General features: G+C 46.4%; 1 protein-coding gene across 9 annotated transcripts in view; it reads right to left on the bottom strand.

The window, feature by feature from the left end:
* LOC120809651 (cytosolic carboxypeptidase 4) overlaps window positions 1-11,565 on the bottom strand; it is a 77,068-nt gene extending 65,503 nt beyond the window's left edge. For 4 of the 9 annotated variants that reach the window (XM_040163620.2, XM_040163621.2, XM_078081957.1 and 1 more), the window contains exons 1-2: window positions 11,128-11,565; window positions 3,777-3,850 (exon numbers count right to left, since the gene is read on the bottom strand). In XM_040163620.2, coding sequence (XP_040019554.2) covers window positions 3,777-3,850; window positions 11,128-11,209 — 156 coding nt within the window. In that variant the 5' untranslated portion in view covers window positions 11,210-11,565. Of the gene's footprint in view, window positions 1-3,776; window positions 3,851-3,952; window positions 4,217-11,127 lie in introns of those variants that run through there. The other 5 variants (XM_078081959.1, XM_078081961.1, XM_040163622.2 and 2 more) reach the window with 4 other exon arrangements.
* Between the last annotated feature and the right edge of the window lie 11,507 nt (window positions 11,566-23,072).

The following is a 23,072-nucleotide window of genomic DNA, read 5'->3' as shown; positions in this document are numbered from 1 at the left end:
TCAGGCCTGTGTGAGTGTGAAGGCGCGAAAATAGATTCTTGGCCATTTCCCACAACAAACATATTCGTAAGAGGCTTTAGAGATAGGTTTTCATCACCTGATTTATTGTACAAGTTGTCCTACCATGAGGGATTTCCCATACAAATGCTAAAATTGGTGTCCTTGACCGGAGGTGCACGGGTATATGTGACTGATTAAATTATGCTGCTCTGAAAGAAATCTGTTGGGTTGGCTAAACATCCCCTCATTAGAGTGTGTGTGTTGAATGAGGACGGCCTGCTGGGTGGCCAACTAGCTGCTTGTTTAAATAGGGACAAACAGTGCAGAGTTGTGTTGAGTTACTGTAATGAGAGACCGTTGGTAACTGCATCTGTGATTATGGAGCAAGTTATGTCAAAGATACCTATTGACCTCCTGTAGCACCCTGCTACCTACCCAACCTTTGGGTTTGCTTTGGCATGACGTCCTCACATGTGTATGTGAAAGCATCCAAATGGCGTATCGGGCTGGTTTCATCAAGCCATACCAGGAAAAGATCATTCAAAGACTTGATACCCCAGACATCTTTTTGCAACTCCCCATTCGTCATTCGTGTTGATTGCAGTAACTTTATATGCGTAATCAGGATTCAGTATTAACTTTGGGAAAGGAAGCTACAACCTATTCACCTCAATGATACATGAACATATGACTCAACTTATCTACCTCTTGTCTTTAAAGCTCATGTGTTCCAGTAACATTCAGCGCGTTCTTATTGTTCCATATCACCATCTCCAGTCGGGGTCACTGGTAGCTGTCTGTTGTAAGCTTCACGTTTTCACTTACATCGAGTATTTGTTTAACACAAGGGATGTTTTTTTATGAACTAAGAAGAGTATCTTTGAGATACACCAGGCTTTAACTCCAATTAAACCCATTTATATTACAGGCGGTTGCAGCAAATGTAGGGTGGTTACATAACGTAGGTGCTTAACTCGAGTTTTGTAACAAATAAATCTATTTCAACGTGCTTATTGTAACATGAATCATGATTTTTCCTAAAACAAATAAAGTGCTTTTGTTGTGTAGGTAAACGTTTAAATTAAATCTACGGTGGAAGTTTATTTTTTCAAGAGATACTAAGCATGTAACAAGTGGAAGTCCAACAGTTGGAAGCAGACGGTCACTGTCCGAGCATCAGTATTTGAAGAGTTTAGATTATGTTGGACCGACCGGAGAGCAGCTCCAGTATCACTCCTAAACTGCCATCATATAAAAAGTATTTGAGATGTACTATCTTTATTTTGTGCATGGGAGTATGTTGAGTTTGTGAGCGCGCTGGAAAATAGATCCTGGCTGTTGGCCGTTGGATTCATTAACAGATTTTATCGGCACTGGTGCTAAATCCTAAAACTATGAATGTGTAAAATAAATCAGTAGAAGGAGCTACGCCACAATGCTGTGAGTTTAACGTGATATTGGTAGATGTTTACTTTGTAGGGAACCTTTCTCCCTGCAACAGCATTTATATCTACAATGCATTATAATATGGTAAAAATATGAGGTGGAAAACAGATCCACAACGTGTGATGCAATTTTAGGACATTTCTGTCAAATCAGGGTCTGCTTCATCTGCCTTTATTTCTGTAGAAAGCTGTACAAAGTGATTGAAACAAAACCCTTTGTCAGCTCATAAGGGACGGGGCCTGGCGGGGAGGCGTCGGCACAATAAATGACAGCTGTCGATGCGTAACAATATTTTGTCGAGACCACATACGGTGCGGAGTGTGTAGTTGTTGATCTGGAGAAAGCAGAACATGGTGCTGGAGATTAAAACCAGACTTTGGGTTAATGTCTGGTTTTATTTTGTAGTTTCTTGCCTCTGTTCTCCCTGGTCATGTCACTTCCTGCCTTGTCCTGTCTTCCCCTGTGATTGTCTGTCATGTCATGATTGTTCCCAGCTGTGTCCAATCACCTGCACCTCCCTCGTGTATTTAAGCCGTGTGTGTCTGTTGTCACTTGTCGCGTCATTGTTCACTGTATGGAAGTCCCTGTCCCCGTCCTCGTCCTCGTCCTCTTTCTCGTTCCTGGTTCCTGTCTTCGTTTATTGCCCCTTGGCCTTTTGCTTTTGAAAACCTTTTTTACAATTAAAGTCCCTTTTCTTTTTGAAAACTCTGCGTCTGAGTCCTACCTTCCCCGCCATGCAGCTCCCTGACAAGACTTAACTGAACTTGGACCGATCTGAGGGAATGATTGTGCCTCGATGCACGATAAATAGCGATAATGATGATATAACAATGGGGACTATAGTTGCCCATTTCTGCTTATTGTATGAGGTGTGATATGCATGTACCCAACACCGGCATACATATAGCTTTAATACAACATCACGACATACAGCGAAGTGACCCCTGTCTATGGTCTATTGATGGTGGAGACACTGGAGGTGGTCAGGGGTGGGCAAGAGTGTCCTCTTTGTTGTTCAGATGTCCTCCTTTTGATGCTTAGACCTAACACACTACTTTTGTTCCCTCAACCTAACTTAAAGGAAAGGCCATATCCTTTGCAGATGGAAGTTTATATTGAAAAAAAGTACATATTGATCACAAAACTGAAGTGCGCTCTGCGATCTGGGAGCTGGTGAAGTCATTTACGTCCGCCATGACGTTGACTTCATACGCAGGAAGAGGGATTTGATATCACGCGCTTGTCAGCCAGTTTGTGTTTGATACACGGAAACGCTGTTAAACACTTCTAGCTAAATAGAGCAGGCTGAATATAAAATAATGGGTTAGAGAAATGATGCTGACGCTGTCTGTCAACAGTAATCAAACTTATTTCATCTGAATGTTCACTGAAGTGAATAATATTACATTCGGTCTACGGTACATTGCTGAAAATAGTTGTTGAGAATTCCAACTTTACGTATTCTTTGTGTTTTTAGCTTCTAGCCACAACTTCATTACATTTTAGAGTTTGCAGTCATTGATAACCAATGTAGTCAGGACACAGCTGAGCATCGGCTCCCTCAGCATCTCATTCATTCACATCACTCATGACGTCCACCTTAATTGTCCGGTTGCAAAAGCTCGCATTGCCCCAAACTGATCAAACTGATCATTTGTGGGATTTCTGGTCTTTTTTCGCCGATCGCCACCGAGCTAAAAGCTAAAATGACAACTAACGGTCGCGCAAAATCTAACCGTTACTTTGAGTGCACATTGATACAGAACGCCCGGGTCAATGTACATTGTACTGTACATTATCGCTGAATAAGGCCACCCTGTGACTCACTCTCAACCAATCAGGACGCTGGATTTCATCTACCAGTAATATAATTGCTCATATAGCCTGAAGAATTTGTCTGATCAATGGGAACAACGTGTGTGTACGTACTCATTTCATGAAGCCGTCACTGGAAAATGCACGGTTGACACGTATGTTCCTCTCTATTGATTCAACGTTGTCATGACTCCTGGCATGTTCCAATCATATGATCACATGTAGCACTGATGAACGGTACTGCAGTCCCATTCAATGCTTCAGCATTTTTCAGCACAATGTATTTTTCCCTCACACACTGTGAACCATCAGCATGAATGTACTGGGGATTCATGGCTGATGCACATGGCGTACAGTGATGCCTGTGCTGCCTCATTTCACACTCTGACATCGACTCAAACACCTCGTGGCTTTATGACCTTTCATGTAAGAAAGAACCGGCGATCAGAATTCCTGTAGTGGTCAATATGTGCAAAGAGATGATGCCCTCATTTGTTGTGTAAAGCCGTTCCTACCTGCAGGGTGGAGAGGAGAACCTCTAAGCCGCTGGAGGAGCTCGGGGGGGCTGTCATACTCGGCCGGCTTCGCTCTGCAGCCAACAGACGGACACAAACAAACTGTTTAATGGACAGAAGAACAGACGGAAAGATGAACAAACTGTTATTTAAAGATGGATTGATTGTTCCTTTACCCTATGAACTAAACTGTTAAACCAACAGAAAGACACGAGAGACAAACAGACAGACGGAGACATAAACAGACAGATGAACGGACAGGCAGCAAGTTAACCGGCCGAAGGACGACAAATCAGACAGGTGGAGATCATTAATCCGGTGTGGACAGAGACGGAGCAAATCCAAAGCGCGTCCTCACCCCTCTGCACACTCAACGCATCTCTCTTACGTCTCTCCCCCGCAGAGAGGGGGAGGCACAGTGACATGGAGACTCCCCCTGACTTCACAATACTTCCCAGTGCCAGTGAGGGTGCGCGTGTGTGCCACTGTCCCGTGCAAGTATATTCACAGTTTGTACAGTTTGGGTTTGTGCGTATCTTCACTCTTTGTGTCATCAAATCGTCCACAAATTGAAAATCCCGATGGCTTCTTGTCGTAAAGTACAAGTGTCGTTGTTTTGCGTGGGACTTTGCTTGTGAATGTGAAAATTAATATTCGAATTTTTAAAAAAAGTAAAAACGGCAGAGTGACCGTCTGCTTAGCGGGTGGGTGCCTGACTACTGACTGTATATGGCCAACTTCCACTGACTGGGAGTATTTAACTAGAGGGTGGACGAAGACTCGTCGCACAAAGACGAGTAGGAGGTCTGCGGTCTTGGCCGTTAGTTAATTTACTTATTTTTGTGCAGGTAATATGTTGTTAAATAGGTTTAAACTTAAATAAATTACCTGTACAGGTAGTTATGTCTCGTCGTATTAATTTGTCCTGTTATTTACGCGTCTAATACGCAACCAGATATTCCAATATGTGTGTTTTTTAAAGCGAATATTCGAACGTCCTTTTTGAGTCATTCTGACAGCCCTAGCTTGCGATGCAGACCACTGTCTAAGAACATAGATAAGTGTGTTGGCAGCTGTGCGTAGGTGCGTGCGTGTGCACGTGTAACTCTATCCCTCCAGGATAAAGCGCTTCACAAAACATTTGTGCCGCAGTGTTGAGAAGGCCGCCACTATAAAAAGGACCTTGACAAGGCCGGCTTGGCAGCTGCAGGACACAAAATACAACCAATAAGGGTTCTGATGTCTGTACCACTGTGACGTGGCAACTGTCCACCTTAAACATTTGTACAAAACCTTGAGGCCAAAAGGGAAACATGGAGGAGGATCCGTTTCATGGGTGATCATGACACCAGAAGGGAGGAACATTATTTGTTGTCGGTCAATTCCGTGTCTCCAGTCCAGTTCTTCTCATTGGAGGTGGGGACAGGAGGTCTGGGACACCCGTCCCATGAAGCTAGATAGTAGTATAGGAATCAGGTTTGTTCTTCTACACTAATACCATTTGTCTTACAGTTGACGTTCCCTTATCTTGACAACTAATATAACTGGTGGTGTCTCCAATAGAATTAAGGAGTAAAAAGTCCTTTTATCTTGTATTTGAATGGTGTGTTACCTCTTTTAACCAGCTCTCACCAGAACATTCTTGTACTGGACGTCAACACATCACACAAGGCATTTAACAAAAACAGTTGGGCAGTTATTACACGTCAACAACAAATCCGACAATATTCAGAGCGGAGTATCCGGGAATCCGTTCTTCTTTGTGGTCCAAAGTCTCTTACAGTCCCAAACATCCATCTCCTGAGTCAGATAACTCAACAAGTCCACTTTGGTCTACTTTAGGGCAACCTAGCAACAACTCGACTCAACAAGTGAATTCACACTAACGGAACGGCACAGCTAACAGTATGAAGCTAATGGCTAGTGTCCTTATGCTAATGGGACTCAACTTGTTTTACACGTTTAGTCACAGTATAGCAGGTATTTAGTATTTACCTCCTGTATCGTCAGCCCTTAAGATATGAACAGCATCGCTCTGCTACACTGTTCATGTTTCGCTGATAACATTGAACCTGACCCATACGCCTAAGCCCCGCCCTCTCCCCTACAATGGACATGGATTGGCTGCTTGTGTCAATTAAACCAATTAAACACAAACAAAACATATTATATTATATATAACGATATATTTTTTAAGTTAGATTGTTATGCCTGATGTCTAAATGCATTTTGTACCAGGTTACACGTATCTAAGGGCTGGTGAACTGCCATTGAGACGCCTCCAGATAGTTGATGTTGTCGTTGTCAGCCGTTAGTTAGTGAACACAGAGTATCTGGGATATGGAGTAGTGACGTGGCTCTGGTAGTAAACCCAGGAAGCCTGAAGCGTACTCCGCTTTATGGGCCAACGTTCCAGCTGCATCGTTGTGAGAAAATGTGACGTTGAAGTAGACATATTTGTATTATTCAGGAACATGATATCAACCAAGTATTGCTCACAGCGCTCTACCTCGTGTTCATGTTACTGTTGAATTTAATGAAATTCCACCACCAGAGTGCGACATTGTCCCTGAAGTCTAGAAATACACTGTTATCTGTTCTATTATTCAATTACACAGATTCTGATAAACTATACAACTATATTATTGTTGGTTCTTCTGCTGTGGCATCGCAGTGTGGAGACAAACTCAAAACTATCAGTCCCCTCATCAGCACGCGGAGACAGAGAGAGAGGACACAGTGGACAGCAGGTCAGGCTGAAGGACACTCTGATTATACCCATACTTAATCCGAACCTTCAGCCAGTGAGCTCATGGACAGCTTTTCAGTCCACATGAACTTTACAGTGTGCTCTTCTCATAAGGTCACACACACACACACACAAGCATCAAACACACCCACTGAAACAGAACAATGTCCTTCCCTGGAGGACGGATAGACACTAATCTGCGTGTGGAATTATACACACACTTCCCCGGCTCAGCACATCGACACACACTGACGCAGTTCCAGTTTCCTCAATGTGAGGAAAGACCCGGCTTCTTGCTTCAGCTGTTTCGTTGAGCTATTTCCCTGATGCCTTCGGGACCTCTGCTGCTATTTCAGACCTAAACAAGGTTCCTTCTCTCAGGGAGTCCTTGGTTTAAAGTGCAATGATGTAGACTAACTTTGACATGTAGCACCTGCAGCATCTGTATGAGCATGTGACCAACAAGGTGATGACTAAATCCTACCAAGCAAAGTTTGGCGCTTTACTTTTTTTGAAAGTAGATACTGGCACTGTTAAGCGGAGGCTGCTGAGTGTACAGATAGTTCAGATAATTTAAGTACAGTAACACACTGCCGTGATAATATAAAACATCTCTTTATAGGAGACCTGTCCAGGCTGAAGGTACGAAGCCTCGGAAAGTGAAAAAAGTATTCGAGGTCAACAAAGAGGTTCGTTACACAACATTCAATACAATATAAATGTGTATACGTATATATTTAAATATATAGTATAAGGACACAGTTTTCTTTATGGGGTGTTCCTGCTTTAAAATATATTCATGTAAACTGCACGAATAGAGTCTAAGAGATGTCACGATCGGGTCGGCAGAGGCAGGACTCAAACGCAGAGTGTTGAAAACAAAAGGTCATTCTAAAAAATCCAAAATCCAAAAACACCAGGAGGGAAAAAACGCAGACACGAACCAGGACCTCACAGGCAAGACATTCACCAGCACGAAGGACATTCAATGATGCAACAAGAGACACACACGGCTTAAAGACACTGGGAAGGTGCAGACAATCAGACAGACAATCACAGGGGACGACAGGACAAGGCAGGAAGTGAAGTTAACCCAGGGACACAAGAGGCAGGAAACTACAAAATAAAGCGGGACGGGAACCCAAACCGTGACAGTCCCCTTCATGCTTCAGACCCTGTTATTCAAAGGGTTGGTTTCCCTGCGTGACACTGAAGGGGTTCCTGAGGGGTCACGGTAAAACAAGCCCCCAGCTGTTGTGGACCTCTGTATAGAGTGTCTCTGCTTCCCGTCAGTCACCACCATCGAGCGTTGCTTTAAAGATCATCATTTACTTTTTTTAACTCGACACAAATTGCATTCCGGTTCCTTTACGGCTGCTCAACAGGAATAAGAACACTTATTTTATTCTTTTTATCAAAATCCAATAATTGTGTAACTGCAGCAGTGTAGTTGCCATAGACACCTGGAGAAAGTATTCTTTATAATGGAACCTCATTAGTTGTTAACTTGGGCGCTCTCCCCGTCGTCTACAGCAGAATGGGAAACCTTTCAACCTTCTGTTACTGATTCGACGTGCAGGCCGAGGTTTGACCGCAGGGTAAAAGTGGACCGTTTGTTTCACGCTTGAAATGTGTATCTCAGTTGTCGGCAAAGCCAGCTCTGTCCGTCAACGGTCTGGATTTCAATGAGACCTCAATGTGTCTTGACTGCATCTTGCCAGTGCTTGGACCTGCCCATTTGGGATTGGATCCCCCAATGTTAATGCCAGGTGTTCATTTGTGTTCATTGTTGGATGTTTGCGGTAAATTTGTCAAAGATGCAGAGTTGAATATAACCAGTGAATACTGGTTGGAACACCATATGTACAATTGGTAGTAGTGAAGTAGAGACCCTGTATAGTGCATTGGTAGTGGCAGCGACTCTAAAATGCACCACAACATACAAAATGAATATCATGCCACGATGAAGAAGAATTGAAACTAGCGATTGAGACTATAAATCTATGTTCACAATGTTTACTGAAGTAATAAATCCAGTGAGAAGACTTCTTTTTGCAACCCTCCGCTGCTCAGTAGACAGGATACGTGCTTTAAGTTGTTGATTTCCTTCAAAAAGCCTCATTCTTCAAAGCATTCAGTGTACTATTAATACCAATAGATTATATGGGAGCCCATTGTGGGGACACGAGTAAAAGATCCACCAGTGAGGACCACGTGCGCACAGAAGGTAATAGATCAGTCGAGTTACGATGTCCACCTGTGTCACTCGTCTTTGTTGATATGGTGAACTCGGCCGTAATCATTTGACTGTTTCCACCTACTGAATAGCATCAGGCAATAAACATAATCCTTACAGTCCAATATTCTTTTAGCTCCACCAACTCCTGAGGAAAATCCGTTTCTCTGCTAAATGTTCTACTGTGTCTGTCCAGCTGGTCTCTAACCTGCCCAATGCCTGTAACGCCTGCTGCAGCATGACTCTATGGCACCTCGCAATAATGAACTCAACTGGCTCTGCTGCTCCATCACGCTGTCGGGAGCTGTGGATCTGGGTGATAATTCTCTGTAGCTTCATCCCTATAAACAGCCCACTTTTCATTTAGCCATTCAGTGCATTGGCATCATAAAAATGTTGTTTATAGCCGCTTTAAAGGCTTCTGTTGGAGCGTAAGACGTTTGCCTGGCGTTATGCATCGTCCTCACAATGGATTCACACTTTTCCACCGCACACCAACAAATGCTACCAACAGCAGGTTAAAAGAAGACTGCACGCTAATAAAAATGTTTTACGAGGTATGTTGATACAGAGGATACATCTAAAGGTGGAAAGGCCAGCTTGGGTTGACTGCTGCGTCCTATTACAGATTATACTAAACACTTAGGATTTAACAGAATGTTAAAGGTCACAAAAAGAGAACTTTGAAAACCAATGACCTTGTGAGGCTTTGGCAACAGCTTCTTTCTTGTGTCTCTGGCTGCAGACGACGCCAAGCGGAAAGGGAACAAGGAAACATGCAAAGTGCTGATGTAATGGATTCTCTTTTACATTTTAGACCGAAGAACACCAAAGTGATCCTCCAGTGTGACTCGTCTCATATTCATATTAGTAAATACTTCTGGTTTAGTATCGGTTTACAGTTGGCACTCAGTCTGTTTGGCAGAATTTCACATCTTTTAACATTTTTGAACAAACATTTATTGCAAGCACATAAGTGAAACGTATGTTGCTCTGAGTGTGCAAAGGAGGATAAACATCAGAAGAAACTGTCTCTGGTAGTTAATAAGCGGATGACCGGGGGCCAAAGTGAGAAAGAAGCTGAAACAAGATGTGCTCTACTTCTCAGAGGTCTGCTTATAGCAGCTTAACGTGATACAGCAGTTAAGCAATGGCGCCAAACCTAAACCCCTTCTGACACACAACTTGTACTGTACATAACATGTGCTGCATGAATACACAGTGGAAACAGCCACGTAACCAAAAGACAGTAAACCGTCACAAATGTGAACGTCCAGCAATCAGAAGTTCTAGAAACGCCCCGTAATTCAAATACTGAAAACCAAACCAGTATTTAGCAGAAATGTTGTACACAGTGTTGCTCCTTGCAAAACATGCAGACATGGGAAATACAGACTAACAAAAGTTGGGCACAGCTCAAAGGCTCTATCCCTCTGTCTCATTTTGAAGCCAGACTTTGGTCATTGCAGCGTCGCCATCTTGGATTATGATCGCTGCCTTGTCGTCTTTTTTTTTGCAATTTCCTTATTTGGAATGCGGCGGAGTGACAGAATGTGGACCGGAAGCATCCCTGCTTTGTGGTCTACATCACTCCAAATGGACCAGCATTTACTAAATGAACCGCTTGTTCTATTACAGATGGCCCTGTAGGTCTATCAGCCGTGGGTTTGGTTGTGATCAGCATCATCAGCAGGATCTGGTGGCAATGACCAATAACTATTTTATAGGCTTCTGATGTGCGTCTGGTTCTCCTGCCGAATGCAGCACTAAGACTTTGAGCCGAGCCGCTCTGCCGATGTGTAATCATCAAATCAAATCGCACCCATTGCTGTTTCGGCCACAGAGCCGGGGGGGGGGGGGGGGGGGTACACTGTACTTTACATTTGTCTTTTTCTACTGGAGAAAAGTTGAAAAGTAATGTTTCCATTATTGGATTAAATGAAAAATTGTGTGTTCATTGTTATGCACCAGACAAGTGGTGACGGGACCAACAGCCATGGGTTTTCGTTCTGAGGCTCTTACACACACACACACACACACCCTGACTGACTCTAGATCTGTGCCCCCTCTCATAACTCTTCTAAAATAGCCTTTTTTTTAATTCTTCACATCTTGTCACTCACGGCAGCAACATGTTTGAGTGATGATGATTCCATTACAAAGATGACTCATGTTAAAGGCTTCTGTGGCTCCAAACAGCAAAAACACAATTAGTACTTGTGTTTCTCTTTATTATTTCACATAAAAGACAATGAATCCTCAAAGGATCCTTCAACTGCTGCCGCCCAGTGGAGTGTCTGACTGTGTCTGACTGACCCTGATGTTTGGAAGCACACAGAGACAGAATGAACCCAGTCGCTGCCTACCTGTGAAGCAGGGCGGCCGGCGGCCCTCCAGCTCTCTTAGGGTTCCATTCCAGGTGAAGTTACTTCGGCCGTAACCAAACATTATGGAGCGTTCTTGTTCGGCTCCAGGTTTGTTTGTCTATTATTAGAGGGAACCCCGGGGCCAACTGGAGGGAGAGTTTGTGGGAGCAGCACTTATGAGCACCTGGCCTGCCTTTAAAGAAATGCCCATGTGCCTTTTACCAGCCCATTGGTCGGGAGCCCAAATGTCAAAGAGCCCTGCGGTGGGAGTTTGTGTGCCAGAGTGAAGGTGGGGTGAACTTATAGCTCCTGCCAATGCGTGGCTGGTGGACATTGAACGGAGCGCTGCGTGTCCTTGTAAATCAAGAGGCTCTGCTGTTCCTTCAAGAAAGAACAAACGTGGTCCTGGTTTCTGAGGCAATGTGCGCGTGTTTATTTCTGCTTGAAAGAAAAAACAAGTGTCAACGCGGCGTTTCCTTTTATCTCAAGCTGGCTTTTGAATGGAATCCACGACCTGACCTGCCAGATGGTTTGTGACGCGGACACGTCTGAGAAGCTGACAAGTTGGAACGCTTTCTGGAAAAAGGCAAGAAGAGAATAGCGGTTACATGGAGAAGAACCTTTAGCAGCGTTCAGTTCTGATACAACCAACAAGACGGCGACATCTACACCGAGCTCTCATTGGGAAGGAAACATTCGCTCTCTTTGGAATCGTCTTCGGTCTTAGAAGCCAAATAGATGATTCAATTCAAATCAAAAACCCTAAAACCAGAAGCCAATGCGTCACAGAGTTAAACGTTTAAACTGGAAAAAAGGCACTTCATTCACTGACAACAGCGTTCACCAGAACCTCCCTGGGGGCTGTTTGTGGCTGCCACCCCCCCCTGCTAACAAGGCTGCAATATATACACATTCTGGCTCTCACACACACACGGGGGGGGGGGGGGGGTCCTCGCTGCCATACAAGCCAGTAGCTATGCAGGGAACTTAAATCCTTCTCACTCTATACATGAGGACAATACTGTGACACCGACACGTCTGCAGCTCGGACGAATGCTGATCCGTTTCCTCTCGCTGCCACTGACGGTTGATTTATCAGAGAGATACGCTGACAAATAGTGAGCATCTCTGCGCATTGACTGACAGCTCGTTTTGCATCCATAAGAGCGTCATTTCAAGGCCTTTTGAAATGTGAAGGCATTCGTGTCACTATGTACAGCTGTGGAGAAAGGAGGGGGGGGGGGTGACCACAGGACCTGGAACTAGGAGCATGAGGATAAAGACAAGTGTCCAGAAGGTTCGTTTTGTAAATGGCGTCTGTCCATGTTTCCACATTGTGCGCTGGTTGCACATCCTGTACAGCCGACACACAAACATGAGTGTGTGATACTATGATAATAACCTCTGCAGAGGATTTCAGCTTTACAAGCGGTATCAAGTCACCCCAGCGTGTGCAGTCAGCCCGTGTTCCCAATGTGTGTGTCTGTGGCGCACGGATTCCACATGTAACCAAAACCTCCCGGCGATCTGTCACCATGCTGCTTCTGCACAGATCTGAAGCCGGCGTCCTGACGGCGCATCTGGGCTTTGATCAATGTCCTCTTGCACAACTCTGCAGAGTCTATTTACAGAAAATCTACCTGACTACACTGTTACAGGTTAATCAATAAACGCACAGCACACTGACAAGGTCGAGACATATTTCACTCCACAACTAATGAAAATGAAGCCCTGACAGTTGGAATTGAGATGCTACTTACCGATTGTTCCCAAACAAGAACCCGGAGTGCTTCTGTTCCAGGCCGCCTGTGTTGTTGACCCCATTTTTTATTTCCAAAGTGTCCAAATATTGAACTTAGTAGAAGCAGTCGGTAACACAACCCCGTTCCCGGCGGATTCTTACAGGTTTATTCCACAATAAGAAATTTAACCTGCGCTGCTTGTTCGTGTCTCCACCGACCAACGCGTCTCCGTCTCTGCTGCTCGTCTTCAGCAGGAGGACATTATTAGCAAACAGGATTCAGCTGCACAGTTTAGTTCACAGTTCACATTTCATAGGAAACTCTCGTTGTCCCACATTTGTATGATGTGATGAGCATATAGATTAAATTAAATAATCTTTATCTTCTATTCAATTTCTGGAATTTGTCTGGTCAATCAAGCTTTGTGTTTCATTTGTTTTATAGTTTTCTAAATAAACTTTTTTTTCGAAGTTTGAAAATAGTATCACTGACAATAAATGGAAACTTACTCTTAAAACATCTGATTGCCTTGCTTTTATTCCTCCTGCACCCCAATGGGGCGTAAACAATTAGTGATACACAGTTTGATGACAGTGTATCCACACAATCTAACAGGAAAAGCTCTAAAATAAAATGTATGAAAGCATGAAATGAAATACACAGGCATGTACATTTTGTACATGCCTGTGTATTTCATGCTTTCATTTAATCACAAATTTGCCTCAGAGCGATTTACAGTCTGTATACACAGAAAAAACTCGTCCCAAAGAAAAAGCCTTCAACGGGCTCCTTGGTACCTTAATGGTTCGCTTACTGGCTGTAACCACCGATGTAATGTCTATTATATGGTCACTCTTATATATGCACCTGGACTACATGTCATAACTGCTATAGTTCCCCAAATGTTGCCTTTAAGTTCCCACTATGTCCTACGCGCTGAGACCAGCATGTGGTTGCATGACTCTTTGGACGGATCATTGAAGTTCCTGAAGATCTCATGTGAGCAAAAGTCATCATTTTAGTGGCTGTTTTTTTTGCAGTTTTGCAAATCTTTCTGGATTGCTGACCAAGCAAACAGCAAAGAAAATCTTTTCAGTTTACTTTACTGTGTGATACATATCAATGTATCATTACGGGTATACTTTGTCACTTGATTGCAATAAGTTAAAAGCTTTCTATCCTTACATGGGCGTCCACTGTCTTGGAAGCCCAGATTTAGCGGCCGCATCATAACGGGGTTTGATCTCCGTGTCCACCACGGCCACACGAGTAGCTGAGTGTGACACTAGTGAGACGCACAGCAGGATTTTCACTTCATGTGTATTTGTAGCTACAAAAAAACAGGTGTGAGCGGCAGCAGGAGCAGCGTGCGGGGGTCCACAAACCCCCGCTCATCTCAGCCGGTGACCCTTGTTTCTTTCTTTGAAAATACATCATCTTGAGTGGATAAACTCTCCCTACAGACAGACATATGTTTGATATCTGACATTTTTACATTCTTAACAAGGACACTATATGAATTCACTGGCAGAGGGTTTGGAAAGTCATTACATCTCATTACTTCTCTTGACATGTACAATTGTTTTGACGAGCATTTGAAATCCTTTGGCTTTCTGACTTGTCCTGCCATGCGTCTCTGAACCCCTGTCCTGATATTGCTATGAATGGTGGTTTTCCATTAAGATTTTTCTCCTGTACTCGGTAGATAATACATAAAGCAACAAAAGGCAAGTGGACCCAATCTCATTGATCCCTGCTTTTTAAAATCCAAAACAGTTTTATCTTTCTAAAACAGACAGACTTGACTTGAGAGAGAGAGACGCATCAGAAAGACGATGTATATACGTCTTTGCACTGTTCTGAACTTCCATTTCAATCTTTGAAGTAAATTTACTTGAAAATATGTTTACAAAATGTAATAACTGTGGAAAGTTAAATGTAATTATTAATAAAAACACATTTTTTCATTGAGTTTATATATTATAATGCGATTAATTCGAAACAAAGAAGGAATGAGCCTCTTATGTTTTGGGGGGAAGTTAATGTGAATCACAGCTTTGCAGATGTCAGTGATGTTTCTATTCCTGCTGCAACCGGACTTAAATGCAGGACAATTGAGAGCAGGTGAATGTTCACAATCAGGGTGAAATCTTCTTTCTATATATGAGTCATTTCATATGTCCATCATATCGCAATACCACATTTTTTCTAGTAGCCTACTTTAATAAATAAGTGGCCAATATGAAATAACCACAAGGTGTTTTTGTTTACTATGAGTTGTCTCATTGTATTAATAACTGTAGTGCAAAATGAGCATAGAGATCAATGAGTGGTAATGTTAAAACCAAACTGCAATCTTCAAAGAATTCAGATAAATGTAAATTTGTATCACCCCATCTCACTATGTATAATTTTATCGCAATACAATGTTCCTTTATTAAGTCACCATATTGAATTACTCAACTCCAATGTACATTGTGCTAGTTTGTGATTTGCCCTTCTAGATAACAGCTGCAACGATGCAAAGAAACACAAAGGAAACTTTCCAGAGAACTTGGATTTAGCTGAAGGTACATTTTTGCTGCCATAGCGTTTATTGAGAAAGGTATTCACAAGCGTGGCGGTTATTGTAGCCAGTGACGGAGAGAGTCATACTGAGACATACTTGCCATCTCCGAGGCTTAACAGAACATCATCTTGGTATGTGAGCCGTGTTCCGGACGTCTCTCACGTGTCCAACAGCTCACAGTTGGACCACACAGGTAAACGTCTGAAAGGGTTTATCCCAAATTTAAATGAATCGCATTTAAGTTTGAGGGTAGAACCAGAGTTGACTGGCGTAGGATTCAAAGGGAGACCTTCCCAAAAAAATACCAAAATTCATCAACTTGTGTCTCTAAGATGTCCGATACTTATTGACGCTTGGAAGTAGTCTAAAGTTACCCAGCAGCAAAAGAAAGTCTTTCCAGTGATCCTAGTTGAGGTTAACTGGTAGTTTTTCCCCAAAGCACAATGCGTCACTCAAGGTTGGAGACCTTTCTTGTGCTACATATTAGTTTTAATACATATGATGTCTTGTGAGAGTAACATGTCTCAAAGCACCAATTGACTGCAAATGAAGATATTCACATGAGGTTTTCATGTTTGTGTTTTCCTTTGTAAGCATTTATAAAAAAAACATGTTTAGTCAGCTGAGCAGGTGAAGCCAAAACTAACTTATAGTTCTTCCTCACTCATTAAACTTGTTCTCCTTGCACTCTTATATTAGCGCAGTTCATTGCCAAGAGGACACATCGATAGTACTTGAAATAGCTTTTGGTGTAAGTCAACCCTCAGTAAAAATACCACTGCTTCATCACTTGAATTGGATCAATTTCAAGTGGGTCGGATAAAACAATGTGTGGGCCGACTTTGGTGACTGTCAGGAAGTATGTGTAGTGAACATGTACCGTTTTAGTTTTAATTGCATTAATGAAATTACTTTGTTAATTTTGTGCATTTTTATTTATTTTATACAAATTTACCAACAAATAAATGTTATTGAATAATGTGATTGGATACTTTTACTTTCAGGAATTATGTTTCAAACTGTCAATATGATTGGGTTGATTTCCAGCCTTTTCGGAATCAGCATTGCTGTTTGTTTCAACTCTGCAGGCAGGCTTACCGAACTGGTTAAATATTAAACCCTGCCTAACCCGGGGGCTGAAAGTTGAGTCCCGCTCGATTGCTGGCTGGAGAGCGATTCTTCTGATGTGTGCAACCATCCATCAACGCTGAGTTTGTAATATGAGCTTGCATTGATAGTCTGCACTTGTCGTGCCACACATGGCTGAAATAGCACTTTCGAAAAGGCCTGAAACCGAAGCTGCTCTCCTGGCACACTGCACGTATCCAACACACAGACATACACACAGACACTAAGTATCAGCCATACTCTGGAAAACAGCGTGGTTCTCTGTGCCAGCACATGCACAGAAAAACAAAGGACCAGATTTCGTATGTGCTATGTACGAGTAATCACAAATGTACCTCATGTGACTTGAGAATTGGGATTTCTAAATCTGAATGCACTTAAGAGTTTGTTACTTCAGACACTATATAATGTAATGTATTATCCAAAGAGATAACATGGGAGTGGGAGGGACATTCCCATTCAAATCAATATAGCTGAATGGTTCCCCTTCGTTGGCGTTACCCATTGGTTTATGGACTGTGGTATGAAGCCTCTAGTTAGGATATTGGAGTTTTCCGAAATGTCTGCGTCTGTTTCACTCAGGAGATTGCTGACTGGTTCCACTGCCATTGATACCCCTTTAGCAAGCTAACTTCTGCATAAATCAACAGATTAACAGCAGATTGCACGCCATATTGACTAAAACCAGCAGTGAAGTAGTAACATTGGTGTAGAGAGCCAGAGTAAATGAGTCAAATTTAACAATTTAATGCATTATCCACCTCCTCTTGTCAGAGAGGAAGACATTGCTATCGCCAGATAAGTGGCAACTTTGTCGTATGTAGCATTTAAGGACCTAGCCAGCCAATATAGAATATATTCTATACATTCAAATATAGAATGTGCATGTAACTGTCGGGTCATGGCCAGCAGCAGCACAGTCCTCCCGTTGCACTGCAGGACAAGATAGCTGACTAGCCAGCTATCTCCAGACCAGGATAAGTATCGCCCTAGCAAGCTACAACACCCCCTCGGATTTAGTCCGTAATTTTTAATTAGACTCATAAAAAATATTACAAGTGGAATACAATGAGTTTTATAACTAGTAGATCTAGAGCTCACAGCACACATGCCATACATCCATGCATTGCTGATTTCCACACCATGCGGTGCGTAATGTCCTGCATTCAATTAGGATGAAGTACCAAAGTCAAACAAATCTGCAAGCAGGGGTTCACACCTCACATTGTAAGGAATGGACTCAAGAGACAGACTCAGACCCAAGAGCAGAGCTCTCAATGTTTATTTGGGACGACAGACAACTGTAGTCTCACGGGATAAGGCAGTACGGGGAATCCGGGGACAGGCAGTGCTTCGGAGACACGGGATGGCAAGAGACGGATCTGATCCAGGGAATAGGCAGGTTCGTAGTCGAGAGAAGGCGGAAGGTCGATTCACGGTAGCTCACTGTTTCTACAGGAATTCAGGGGGCAGAGAAACAAAGGGTTCAGCAGAGAAGTGTACTTGCAATACCTCACACTGTGCTCGCTGCGTCGGCCTGCTCTTATAAGTCTCCTCTCTCGTGCGAATTCCGGTGATTGGCTCCGGAGGACGCGTCCTCCCTCGCAGGTGTTCAGAATTCTGGTGATTGGCTCCAGAGGGCGCGTTCTTCGGCGCCCTCTTGCGGCCTCCTGCCGTCACGCTGGGGTTGAGACCTCACTGAGCCCCCTCCTCCACGGCCGGCTCCTGACGGCCCGAGCAACCAAAGACGGCGGGCGCCCCCGTGGGCAAGGTGCTGGACGGTCCGGACGTGCCTGATGGAAATCCTCTATTAGTTCCCGGGAGAGGACATCCCGGGCCGGGACCCATGACCGTTTTTCAGGGCCATATCCTTCCCAATCCACCAGGTAATGGAGGCCGTCCCGTAGCCGTTTGGAATCCAGCACAGCCGTGATAGCGTATGCCGGAACTCCATCTATCTCCAGCGGGGAGGGTGGAGTCGGGGTTGGCCGAGATGGATGAAGAGGGCTAGCATGGACAGGCTTCAGAAGGGATACGTGAAATGCTGAGGAGATACAATAATGTTGGGGTAAAATCAGTCGGTAGGTTACCGGGTTGATGCGATGGGTGATCTTGAACGGCCCGATGTATTGCGGCCAGAGATTCCGGCAGGGCAGACGCAGCTTCAAGTCCCTCGTAGACAGCCACACCCGCTGACCCGGTTGGTAGATGGGATCGGGCCGTTGTCGCCGGTCTGCGAACATCTTCTGCGTGCAGGCAGCCTGGCGGAGGTGACGATGGGCGGTCTCCCATACCTTGCCACTGCGCCTGAACCAGTCCTCCACGGCTGGCACTGGACCGGGCATAGTATCCCAGGGAAAAAACGGGGGCTGGTACCCCAATACACACTGAAAAGGTGTTAGTCGTAATGACGAGCGGAACATAGAGTTCTGGGCATATTCCTCCCAGGCCACGTAACGGGACCAATCATGTGGATGCTGAGAGCAGTAACTGCGAAGGTACTTCCCCAGTTCCTGATTGAGTCTTTCGGTTTGGCCGTTGGTCTCCGGATCATACCCGGACGTCAGCTTCACCTTTATCCCCAGGCAGTTGCAGAATGCCCTCCAGACGTGGGACATCTCTTCTGGAAGACCAAACTGACGGAACACTGGAGAAAACAACACTCCGCCATTTCCATGGCTGAGGGAGGTTAGGCAGAGGTATAAATCTACACATTTTGGAGAACCTGTCTATCAAGACTAGAATGGTGGTAAACCCTTCGGACACCGGTAAGTCAGTGAGGAAGTCCACCGCCACATGGGACCACGGCCTCTGGGGAGTGGGAAGCGGCACCAACTCCCCGGCGGGGAGCTGACGGGGAGTTTTTGCTTGCGCACAGACTGGACAGGAGAGCACGTAGTCCTGCACGTCGGTGGCTAGCGAGTTCCACCAGTACTTCTGGGACAAGAGCCGAGTGGTTCGGGTAATGCCCGGATGTCCGAATCCCAACGTTGTGTGGCTCCACTGGACGAGCTGAGGCCGCACTGACGCGGGGACGTAAGTCCGGTTGGGAGGTGCGTCAGGTGGCGCCGGTTCTGTGCGCAGCACCTCCTGGATGAAGGACTCAAGCTCCCAGTGAATAGGTCCGACGAAATATGAAGCTGGGAGGATGGGGTCGGGGTCGGTCGTGGACGCTGGGGACCCGTACACGCGTGAGAGCGCGTCCGCCTTAGCATTCTTCTCTCCGGGCTGGTAAGATACGGTAAACCGGAAGCGGGTAAAAAACAAAGCCCACCGGGCCTAAAGTGGATTTAGCCGTTTAGCCCCTGTAACAGGTTGGTCCTCTGGGGGGGTCTTGGAATGACGGGCACGAGGCAGTCAGGTCCATTGTAAATGGTTTTTTATTCGTATTTCCATACAAACACACACAACAACAACACCGGCTCCAGCCTCCTCGCCTCGCTCCCCTGCTGTCGCCGGATCTCTCCTACTTAAGAGAAGTATATTGATTACTGATTCACATCAGCTGAGGCCAATTGCCTCCCCCGGCACCGTTCCCTGAACCACTCCCTTCTCAGTCCCCCCCTGCAGCTGAGCCAAAACCACGCCCGCCACCACATACCCCCACCGCCCGACTTAGGCCGGGGAGCCATCCGGCCGAACCTACTCCCCCCCCTCGCCCTCGAGAGGGCGGGAGAGGAAGTCCGCCACAACCATCTGCGCCCCCGGCCTATGGACCACCTTGAAATTAAAAGGCTGTAGAGCCAGATACCACCGAGTGATCCGGGCGTTAGCATCTTTCATGCGGTGGAGCCATTGGAGCGGGGCGTGGTCCGAACAGAGGGTGAATGAGCGTCCCAGGAGGTAGTAGCGTAGGGAGTCGACCGCCCACCGGATGGCCAGGCACTCCTTCTCTACTGTGCTGTACCTGGCCTCCCTCTCGGCCAGCTTCCTACTGATGTACACCACGGGGCGGTCCACCCCCCCCACCTCCTGGGACAAAACGGCCCCCAGCCCCCTGTTCGACGCGTCGGTCTGCAGAATAAAGGGGAGAGAGAAGTTAGGAGTATGAAGGAGTGGTTCCCCACAGAGAGCCTGTTTTACCTTCTCAAACACCTGCTGGCACTGCTCCGACCACTGGACCGGATCTGACGCACCTTTCCGGGTCAGGTCGGTCAAGGGGCTGGTGAGGTCCGCGAAGCCGGGGATGAACCGCCTGTAATACCCCGCCAGCCCCAAGAACCGCCTCACCTCTTTTTTGGTCTTGGGCCGCGGGCAGGCCGCGATAGCAGTCGTCTTGTCCACCTGAGGGCGCACCTGCCCGCCCCCCAAGTGGTACCCCAAATACCGTACCTCCACCCGTCCAACCGCACACTTCCCCGGGTTGGCGGTGAGCCCCGCCCGTCCCAGCGCCTCCAGCACCGCGCCCACCTGCCGCACATGCTCCGCCCAGGTGGTGCTGTGGATAATCACGTCGTCCAGGTAAGCGGCAGCATATGCCGCGTGCGGACGCAGCACCCGATCCATGAGACGCTGAAACGTGGCCGGGGCCCCAAACAGCCCAAAGGGAAGTGTGGTAAATTGGTACAAACCGTACGGGGTGGAGAATGCCGTTTTCTCCTTGGACTCTGGCGACAGAGGAATCTGCCAGTAGCCCTTGGTTAAATCCAGTGTCGTGAAGAAACGTGCAGTGCCTAGCCGGTCCAGGAGTTCGTCGACCCGGGGCATTGGGTAGGCATCGAACCGTGACACGTCATTCACCCTGCGATAGTCCACGCAGAACCGTACAGATCCATCCTTCTTAGCCACAAGGACGATGGGGCTGCACCAGGCACTGTTGGACTCTTCTATTACCCCCAACTCCAACATACTCGCCAATTCCCTCCGAACCACTTCTTTCTTGTGTTCGGGCAACCTGTAGGGTCGAGACCTCACTGTCACGCCCGGGGGCGTCTCGATACTGTGAACTATGAGGTCGGTCCGGCCTGGCAAGGGAGAGAACACATTAGCAAACCGCTCCTGCAACCTGGCAACGTCCGCCCTCTGGCTCTCGGAGAGATGAGCGTCTCGAGGGAGCGAGGTATGATTACCTGCTTTTGGAACCTCCGGCCCCAGCTCCTCCCCTTCAGATACCGCAGAGACCAGAGAGACGGACTCCACCCCCCTCCAGGCTTTCAGGAGGTTCAGGTGGTATATCTGTGTACCCCCGCCCCTGTCAGACCGCACCACCTCGTAGTCGACGTCCCCCACCTGCCGTGTGACCTCGAAGGGCCCTTGCCACTTGGCTAGGAGTTTAGAGTTGGAAGTAGGAAGCAATACAAGTACCTTTTCTCCCGGTGTGAATCGTCGCAGCCTGGCCCCTCTGTCGTACAGCCGTTGTTGTCGCTCCTGGGCCTGCAGCAAATTCTCTCGTGACATCTGGCCCAGTGTGTGGAGTTTTGCTCGCAGGTCCAGGACGTACTGGATCTCATTTTTGCAGGGGCTCGGACCTTCCTCCCAGTTTTCTTTAATCAGGTCCAGCACCCCCCGCGGCGTCCTGCCAAACAAAAGTTCAAAGGGAGAAAATCCCGTGGAGGCCTGGGGGACCTCCCGCACTGCAAACAACAGAGGGTCAAGCCAGTGGTCCCAATTACGTTCATCGTCGCTAATAAATTTACGGATCATGGACTTCAGAGTCTTATTCATGCGTTCCACCAGCCCATCTGTCTGCGGGTGGTACACGCTCGTACGAATGGACTTAATGCCCAGTAACCCGTAAAGTTCTCTCAGTGTGCGCGACATGAACGAGGTGCCCTGGTCAGTCAGAATCTCCTTAGGGATTCCAACTCGGGAGATGACCTGAAACAGAGCCTGCGCGACGCTCTTTGCAGAGATATTGCGCAACGGCACTGCCTCCGGATACCGCGTTGCGTAATCCACAAGAACCAACACAAAGCGATATCCGCGTGCGCTCCGGTGAAACGGCCCGATGAGGTCCATGCCGATCCGCTCGAACGGGACCTCCACCAACGGCAGAGGACGCAACGGCGCCCTCGGAATGGCCGGAGCGTTCACTAACTGACACTCCGGGCAGGACGCGCACCGGCGGCGCACGTCCCCCCGGATGCCTGGCCAATAAAATCGGGTCATTATCCGGTCTAGCGTTTTCTCGTATCCCATGGGACCAGCCATCGGGTTATAGTGAGCCGCCTGGAAGATAATTTCCCGGCGGCTTTTTGGCACCAGCAACTGTGTGTTTTCCTGCCCCGTCTGAGTGTCACGACTCACTCTATACAGTCTGTCCCTAATCAATGAAAAGTGCGGAAATGACTGCGCTGCCTGAGGGCGCACCAGGTGACCATCAATACGTATCACTTGGTCGTAGGCTGAGCGTAGGGTATCGTCACGAGACTGTTCGAGTGGAAAATCTTCCATGGAGCGAAACTCTGGAGCCGGCGGAGTCTCTACAGGAGGCTCCGCTGGCTCCCCCTCCCCGTCTGCAGCGTCGGACGACCCCGCGTCACCGCTGAGCACAGCACACATCTCGC

The sequence above is a fragment of the Gasterosteus aculeatus genome, chromosome X, assembly GCF_964276395.1.
Source record: "Gasterosteus aculeatus chromosome X, fGasAcu3.hap1.1, whole genome shotgun sequence".
NCBI classification, from domain to species: domain Eukaryota; kingdom Metazoa; phylum Chordata; class Actinopteri; order Perciformes; family Gasterosteidae; genus Gasterosteus; species Gasterosteus aculeatus.
The sequence above is the reverse complement of the archived record's forward strand: the minus strand, read 5'-3'. Positions and strand labels throughout refer to the sequence as shown.